Here is a 9786-nt window from a genome sequence, read left to right on the forward strand (position 1 = left end):
CCACTGTAAATATGTGTTTCTCTTTGTCACATGCCCTGTTTGAGAGAAACGCTGAATTTTCTTGAATAGATAGAATTTAATACGAATATAATGCCTTGACAATTTTTCAAATTTAAATGCAATTGGAAATTTGAAATTTTTTTTCAATAATGTGAAGTACTTTTTATAGTAATAAAGACACCAGGAGGTGTCCTAAACCTCTAAATCTAATTCTCACATATTGAAAACAGCAAATTAAACTGAAATATAAATGCCCAGAAATGTTTCAATATCGAATATCATAAATATGAAATAATAAATAAATTCAGCTTCTAAAAAATAATAAAATAGAAATTTAAAACGCTACGAGAATAAAATTCTCCATTTCTGTCAAAGATTCTATTTTCTTTTTTTGGAGATATTTTTAATTTGAAGTTGTATCAATTATCTATCACAAGCACTCTCAAGTTTGTGCTAGAAATTCTCGAAAGTTTTTATAATTCCTGCGGTACGTTCCATCTACAGGAATTTAACGACACCGAGCGATTGGTTCGCAGAAATTGATTGCTCCACTTTCAAATAGGTCGGTGAAATAGCAGGGAAACTTGCGGCGTGTAAAATATGCAGTTTAAAATATTACATATATACGAGAAAAAATTTCATCCTGCCCAAATTAATATACATATATCGCAATATTAAACATAAAATATGCATTAAACCATGAAACGTCTTCGTACGAATATCACGTTAATTCTTCAAATTGCAATTCTAAATATTTCACATGGGGTTATGTAAAAGAAAGGGCACTAAAAATTTGGTTTTTGGGAATCTCTACTGTTAAAAAAAAAATTCTAATTTTCGTGAAAACACTTGTCAGTTAGTAAATTACTCATCATCCTGTGATGAAACCAGAAGATCAACGAATGGAGAATGAATTCATTTCTATCCTCAGACTCATCTTCTTACGGCGTTTCGAGTTCAACGATGGATCCTGAAGAGCATTGTCTAGATCTTCCACTTCCTCTCTTTTTCTCAAGATCGTAGCTGTTAAATACAAATGCGTATAATTTTCTATTTAGACCAGCACAGCTGATACAAGTGCGTGCAATTAAAACACAAGTGAATTACTGCAGAAAATCATTGCAACACAAGAATTTCTAAGTTATTAGACAGCTTGCATTAGAAAATACAACAAAAATTAATGTCTCTGATTTTTACACGACAAAAGACCAAGCTTCTTCTTACATTGCAATACAAATTTCGAATTATTGCAACATTGAGAACCTTTGCTGGAGCTTCCTTTAATTTAATGACGTCTTCCACAGAACCTGATCGTTCAAAAGGCAAACACCTACAACAGCCGTGCAACAGAAACAATTTAACAACTGTTCAAGGTATGATACTCTCACGTTTCTCGGAAACCAGATCAAGGAAAAGGGTGGGAAATGAAAATGGAAAAAACTTTGTCACTTGGATGAAAGAATCGACGAGGGTTTACCGTCATTATTCTTGACGCCTCATTTTAAATAATCGGTATCTCTAATTCATGCGTCCTCACGGCAGAAGACACTCAACTTATCTTCATTCGAGATTAATTTCGGTTCCATAGAAGTTTCTCGCGGATCGGTTAACTTCATCACTTAATTACATTGCAATTTTTCGTCAGATGCTGCTACTTTTTGTAAGTAAGCAATTTTTATAATAATTACAAGTCAATTTTTTGTATTACTCAGTTGTGTGAGAAATTTATTAGTTACGTTTCTACTGTTCAATATTCAAATTATGTTAAGTATGCGTTGAATAAATTCATTATTAAATATTTACTTAATTGACACTGTCTTTTCTTTTTTACTAAGAGCAAAGTATGAGAGATGAGTAATAAGGAAGCACATAGTCCTCTAGCTGCTAGAGTAACAGCAAAACTTATGTGGATCACTGGAATTTGGGTAGCAAGTACGGAGAAGGAAGAAAAAATTTTCGCTATACTTCGAGAAATATTGGCGCTCAATATCTTTGCCATGTCTTGGACGATTATATACGAAATTTACGTCTGTGACAGTAGCTTTTATGTAATTCTTCAAACGACTTCTCTTTTCTGCAATTTATCTGTATATTTCCGATTTTTCTCTAAAATCAATTCCTTCTAATTTGAGTATACGCAATTTGAATTTGGTTCACAAAGTTACCGCGACACGTTGTGTTCCTTTAAATTTTTCAATTATTAAAGATTGAAATTGTTAAATATAGCAAGCTGTTAGATTCTTTTTCACTTTGAAAATACTTGAAATTTCATTTTATTTTTAGTCCATCACGCAAGTTGCAAGTAACGCAATGCCAGTATTTGTAGTAACAATAAAAACGTGGAGCCTTTTGCGTAATCGTCAGAGAATCTTGGCTTTAATCAGATTCACAGAGACTCACTTCTGGAATGCGAGGCTCGACAAAATTGACGCAGATGAAGTTAAGGGAATTGATAAAGTGAACGTGTGTTGGATATTTGTACTTGTGTGTAATACCCAAATATCGAACGCGTGTCTTATGACGTATTATGCTCTATGTAAGTATAACCGTTAAAGTGAAGTTACTTTTTCAATATTACGATGATTTTGCGTGCAATCTGATTAATTGTGAGTAACGAAATATGCTGTAGAGTAGACGAAGCAAAGGAATCGAGAGAAAAAGCAATTTAAGTTAAGAATCCCAAAAATTGAACTACAATTATCCAGCAATAATGACATTATATACCTAAACACGTTTAATATTTCCTCAAACAATGTGGGAAGAAATGCAAGCGACAAAGTCTTGCTATACGACACTTACCTAGGCTTGCCAAAAACTGAAAGCCCATTTTTCCAGATTAATTTCATATCGGAGGTAGGCAATTGTCCCGAATTCGTCACACAAACCTCTCGTTAAATTCAATTATTTTTCCACAGATTTTCCTCTGCATGTACTTGTTGCTATGCTACATCGGTTTCGACGCGTCAGCGTGTGTGCTGATAATACACGCGGCCGCATAATTCAGAATACTTGGCCGACTGCTGTCATATATTTTCACCGAGGAACTTTACGATAAAGAGATTAGCATACAGAAGCAAATGTCGCAGAAATTCGAGAAATGCTTGCGTCGACACTATTTGCTCATTGACTACGTAGAGGAATTGAATAATTTGTTCAAATACACCCTTCTGTTACAGATGATGACCTCGAGTTTGTTAATCTGTATGTCTGGTTACGAATGTTTAGTGGTGAGTCCATTCTTTGATATATATTTTCTTTCAATATACATGCAATTCAATTTTGACAAAATTGTAGAGGAAATTGGAAATTTCTTTCGTGAGTTAATTAGCATAGATTAACATTCATTCTTTATTTTTTATTTAAAGAGCAATGGTTTCGACGCTTTAATCCAAAATTAAACTGATTATTCTTTCTGAAATTTTTATCGTACAAAGTTATTAATTGCTGAATCATTTAGCAATGAAAAAGTTCGTCGATTTTCTAGAAGAGTGACACAACTAACAGCAGTAAATTGTTCAGAAAATCATTTTGAAATTTATTATATTATAAATTTAAATTCTTTGCGTGACTTAAGATTTAAGCATACCGTTTTACTTGAAACTCGATCCACTATATTTTTTCCCTATTGGTAGCAATTTGCAATTGGCAAACGTTAACTCAGTTTGATCAAATTTCACTCAGTTGCACAACCAAATTATAAAATTACCGTTAAAGAAATTCATGCTACGTTACAATTTTTCCAATTATCTTGGCAATTGAATTAAGTACATTGGTTTGATCGTCGATACAATTACACGTGACAAAAAGTACCAGGCATCCTTGCTAAAACGCATGGTCTACATCATGTACATGGTTGCCTCAGTGTCAGAATTATGGTTGATAGTCCGAACCGTAGACGAACTGACCACTCATAGCAAAGCGATCGGCGATGCGATGTATTCCTCGGATTGGGGAGTGATCTTTGGAAAATTGGAGAAGAAATTAAAATTTGCCTTGACGACGATGGTTATCAGATCGATCGAGACGTGTTCTATGAAAGCTGGCTTCTTTGCGGTCTCCAGTGAGACGTTTACATCGGTAATTCGTAAAATATCAATTATTAAATATCGACAAAATAAATATCGTCCATTGAGAAATTCGTGTTTCAGGTAACGAGCACTGCTTTTTCTTATCTGACGTTAATACGAACCGTCGAAGTGAACAATGTCGATGGATGATGGCTGAATTTTCGTGGGACACGTAACTTTTCGATTAGCTTATACACCGAGAAATTATGCACCGAAGAAGATAAATCGCTTCAATTGCTATAATGTTCATTCTCTTATTTCGTGAGCACGCATGTTCCTCGGAGAGATTGTGCAAAAAATTATTATTCTAATCGCAGACTTTCCGTGAATGTTCTTGTAATTTCTCATTCAGAATATTCAGAGAAAGTCTGCGATTAGAATAATTTCTTAATAATTCGAAAATATTTCTATTATTATTTTTATTTTTTATTCCTTTCGTGAACATTTCAGAACATTTCTGTTTGAAAATCGTGAATTTTTGTGGAGTAAATGAGATTTAGGTGTAACGAACTACTTTGATTAGAACGAAGTAGTTTAATTCACGTGACCATTGCATATACTTTAAGGAAAGAGGTAGATATACATATATTGATAATTAAATCGAGCTTTTAATCGTTCTTTTGGAATTCACATTTGCTTATATATGTATATAACAAAAAATGATTATTAAACATGTTTGCTTAGTTACGTTCACTTACGGAACCTTTGAATAGATGTATAAAACAGTCACTAAGGAGATGCACTCAAATGTGTGTAGAAATAAATGGCGAAAATTTCGGACATTCTCTGTGGAAGCAGAAAGAAGTATTCAATTTTTTGCAGCTTGGAAACAAATATTCTAATTTTAACATAAATGCATATCCCAAAAAGGAGAAACTTTTTTCTGAACACTGTATTATTGCAATTGTGTTAACACGTCCAGGACGATAGCGAAATTCACGAAACACTCAAGTGTTTGTTATCATTGTTATTCAATTTTTTCAGCTCCTAAATATACGTGTTTTTCATAGAATATTATAGAAAAACGTAGTCAGAGCAACTCCAATTTTACTAAATTTAAATTTAACAAATATTATTTTCTAAAGTTCGTCGCTGTGACTTCTCAGTGACTCGCATATCAACAGTTTCCTTTGCTACTGTAATCTACGCTTCTAATCAACGTTAAACACAAAACTTGTATCCTTATCCTGCACTCTCTCCTCAAATTTCCTTATCACGGAGCGTAATTTTCCCATATCGGAACAGTCTCACAGAACCAAAGCGACAATCCAACTAAGACCAATGAAAATCGTGGAGAAATGTCGATTTCTTTGGGTAAAATTACAACACGAGTAGCAAACTTCAACTGAAGCTGTGCTAAATTTCACATGTTGCAAGTGTACGACCACCGTTCGAGTGCAACAAAAGATAAAGGTGGGAGGGAGGTGTATCGTGTTGACGTGACACCTCTCCAATAAGAAATATCGCGCCCTTATAATCATTACGTCCAGGTTGATCGCAGGGAAGGCGAGACATGCGACAGTAAAGCCGTGAAAATGGTCACAGACACGACGAAATACTTTTCCATTCGACTCACACGGATACTCATGAAAATCATAGGCTTCTGGAATGTTCAGACAAGAAGGGAACAGCTGATATTGCGAGTCAACTATCTGTACATGTTGCTCGTTCTTTCTGTATCTATAACAATCGAATTGTTAGATCTTTATTATTGCCGGCATGATTTATATGTGTGTACACATGAACATTTGTGGAACGTTCTGTCGTATTTTAGAGGGAATTAGTGGTGATCGTTGAGAATTTTTTCAATTGGCTTATTTGTTGTGATAACTGAAGAATCGTTGAAGGAACGTCTCCGAAACCGATAATTCTGACTTTAATGATACAGGATAACAAGGTATGCGAGATTTCAGAGTTTTTTTTCATTGTGTGATACTTTGAAGTTAATTTACTAACCGTGAGGGCTGATTTTTTTTTTTTTAGCGAAATTGCATTCTATTTTCCTTCTTGGGAATGAATTTCCGTACTTTGTTGCACGTTGATAGAAAGTTTTGTTAAAATCAGAATTCTCGGTTTGCAGAGCTTCAATTTTTGGCGAAGCTTTCATTCGACATTGAACAAATTTCTGCAGTATATCTTTCACTATTTCAGTATCTTCATGGTATTTAGAATATTCTGAATTCTAAGTTAACAAAATTTTTATTGTCGAAAATAATTTTCCTCGGGATGAGAAATGTATCGTGATAGAGTTCCATATTCTTAGCTGTGCGATCGTTTAAACTGTCTACTAAACTGAAATTTTCACAAATAATCTCAGTTTTGAAAATTCACAGCGTCAGACATTGGAAATCTTTTTCGAATTAAAAACAGAAAGGTGAAAGCATAAACAATTCATATTAAAGAAATAATTCTCATACAGCATTTAATTAATATTGGTAAAATGTCTATATGAATATTATTATTTAATCATTTGGACAATAAAAATTGTGCTACTCTTGTTTGTGATACGACAGTCGTTCCACGCTGTAAAACATGAAAAATTACAAGACGTTGGAAATTCTGTCGGAATAATTTTTTAGGCAGCGACGTACACTGCTTGCAACACGATACCACTTTTCGTAATACTAATGAAGACTGTTGTATTCACGATTCGACGAAAAGAAATACTGTGGCTGATCGAATTTGCCCAAAAATACTTTTGGCACGACAAGCACAGCAGCTTTGGAAAAAAGGCCATGGACAACCTTGACAAGAGAGCCCTAATATATATGTCCTCTTTCACTATCCTAATTTATGCAACAGTCGTTATATACGTGTTGTCTCCAATTCTTGGTAAGTTGTCAACAACTGCAATAATTTAATTTATAGACTAAAAGTCTTCGTTAGATTTGAACGATTTGAACATTAATAATGCAACAATCGAATTTTATGAAAGATGTGCCTATCTTTTGGAAAATAATTGTGGATTAATCGAAGGAAATTTTTTTCAACAGAGAACATCGGGAAAAGTGACGAAGAGAGAATTCTCCCGTTTCCATTCAGAGTGTTTAACTTGCCTACGTCTTTGACGCCGTATTATGAAATATTGTTCGTGATAGAGGTGAGAAACAAGTAGAAGAAACATTTAATACACAAGAAATAAATATTAGAAGAAATTAATTTAAGTTTTAATTTTTGACAAAGTGGTTTGTGTCGATAAAATAATCATTTCACTTTGCAGACATTATCTGTGGTGCATTCGGGAATTTGTTTCTGTTGTTTCGACAATTTCCTGTGTATACTGAGCATGCACGTCGGTGGACAGTTTAAGATTTTACAAAACAAACTCCAAACAGTATTGAGTGAGAAATCTTCGAAAGAAAAATCAGCTGGACTGTATAAAGAGTTCAAGGAGTGCGTACAGTATCATCATTTGCTTCTTTCGTACGTGGAAAAATTGGAATACGTATTTTGTGTCCCGTTGATGATTCAATTGCTGGTGTCTAGCATAGTTCTGTGCGTCTCGGGGTTTCAACTATCATTGGTGAGATAATTAATGGACTTAGTATGCAGAATATAAATACTACTTATTATTTACTATTTTATTCGGTATTATTTATTTATTTACTATTTTATTCATTACTATTCTTTTATCATTTATTGTTTGTTATTTTATTCTATACTATTCCTTTATTATTTACTATTTTGTTCAATATTATTCATTCGTTATTTATTATTTTCGCGTGAAAATAGATATAAGCAAAGCAAGAGTGACACGAAGAAACAAAGATTAAACTGAGATAGAAAGTTTCTTTTCTTTGTTTAAAAGGTGAACGGTGTATTGATGAAACGATTGTTGTTCCTAAATTACTTTCTCGGTGGAGTGATACAGATATTTTTAATAACCCTAAATTGCAACGACATAATGGAGCAAAGTGGCGCTATAGGAACAGCGATCTACAGTTGTAATTGGGAGAGGAATGTTTATAATCATTTTTACCAGTTCAGAAAGGATATGATGATTGTAATGGTACGAGCGAAACGTCCTTGCTACATTTCAGCAGCGAAATTCTTTCCAATCTCCCTTGAATCGTTCACGAAGGTAACAATTTTTATTAATTTTTACACGATTTAACGTAAAACAGTATTTATAACAAATATTTAAAATATGTAACTTTTTACTTAAACATTTGTTTTGCACGAATTTAACGTTAAAATAGGAAAAGCTGATAAATTAGAATACAGTACATTTGATATAATTTTCTAAAGGAAGAATGAAAGAAAATTTTTGTTGCAATTACAGGTGTTAAGTGCAACAGCATCTTATTATACACTGCTGCGTACAATGGAAATGGACGTCATAGAGCAATGATACTCTAATATTAACGATGGTTTAATAACACTTTAAGATTAATGTAGAATCAAGTGGTATGTTATTACAGTTCGTAATAAATGCTTTTATCGTAGGAAGTATAGACGTGTTTAATCAGGTCATATTGGATTATCGGTTGCACATAAATTCTTTGAAATAAGGAAGTTTTTGAAGAGACAGAATGATACTTGAAAATGTACTTATTCGATATATTTAAATAAATAAAGTATGCGCAAGAATGCGAACGGTAATATTGTCCCATTTCATAGGAATCGGTATAATTATTCGAAACACTTTGCATTCGTACCGCACGTCCTTTTTCAATCAATTCAATTCTTTCTGGCTAAATCTATACGTGTTTTTAATGTCTAACACGAATGTGCAAACAGGGAGAATTGGCAAAATTTCAATTCAAAAGGGACACATCTGGGTATGACATAAAAAATGTAAATAGGAAATATTAATATTATCACTTACTGTTAATTCATTTTTTAAACCTCTGGTTATTTCATATGATTGTGCTTTCGAAATGGTCATCAAGGATGTTAGACTAGAGGAAGTTCTATAGGTTACCGACGCTCGGGCGCCCAGATGGTCAGCGGCGTCTTGTGGAACGGCTCGGTTGACTGTTAAATTGTTCTTGGACGGAGTCGTGTGTCGCACATTTTTTATACATCGTGTAGTGGAAGATCATTTTGCAATAAATGTCTGTGTTTGTATTATCACCGTACAACTGCGTCTTGCTACCTTTCCCTGCAATTGAACCTCGTGCTTAACAAATGAAATCTGAAAACAAGATGAAAAGTTCTGCAATAAAAATAATCATCATTTGGTAATCTTATCAAAATATTCATGTCTTACACGTACCTAGAAACCTTTTATTAAATTTCTAAAATAATGCAATTTTTCTCTAATCCGTTACACATTTTAAGTAGAAACATCCCGACTAGAAATTTCAGTTAGGCAGATATTAGGTCCGCATTAGGCTAACCTAATTTGCCTGTTAGGCCCGCATGCGGTATGTAACGCGGAATATTCACGACCGCCTAATTGGGAAAGCCACGTTAGGGCCGCATTAGGCCCACATTAGCTTTATTAGGCTGTCATTGGGAGACATTAATGAAATTCAAATCTTGTTGAAAGCTCTCACGCAAGCGTACGTCCGACACTGAGATGTCTGTAAATATTCCTATATATAAGTTTCAGAGCCCCACTCCACCTAATTTAGATGTGCTCTCGGCCATCCCCATTATAGCCACGTATGGCATCTGTTAGGAACGCCCAACCTAAGCGTGCGCTGGGCCATGCCCATTTGGGCCACGTATGGCAACTGTTAGGATCGCCCAACCTAAGCGTGCGCTCGGCCAC

General features: G+C 34.1%; 1 protein-coding gene across 1 annotated transcript; it reads left to right on the top strand.

Annotated features, from left to right (window-relative positions):
- Positions 1–1850: 1850 nt before the first annotated feature.
- On the top strand, positions 1851–8418 carry LOC108577627. The gene is made up of 7 exons (XM_017940804.1): positions 1851–2048; positions 2284–2536; positions 3177–3227; positions 3863–4077; positions 7288–7590; positions 7876–8148; positions 8350–8418. The coding sequence occupies exons 1-7, from the start codon at positions 1851–1853 to the stop codon at positions 8416–8418; spliced, it is 1362 nt and encodes a 453-aa protein (XP_017796293.1).
- Positions 8419–9786: the final 1368 nt, after the last annotated feature.

Source organism: Habropoda laboriosa, unplaced genomic scaffold, assembly GCF_001263275.1.
Source record: "Habropoda laboriosa isolate 0110345459 unplaced genomic scaffold, ASM126327v1 scaffold718, whole genome shotgun sequence".
Classification (NCBI taxonomy): Eukaryota; Metazoa; Arthropoda; class Insecta; order Hymenoptera; family Apidae; genus Habropoda; species Habropoda laboriosa.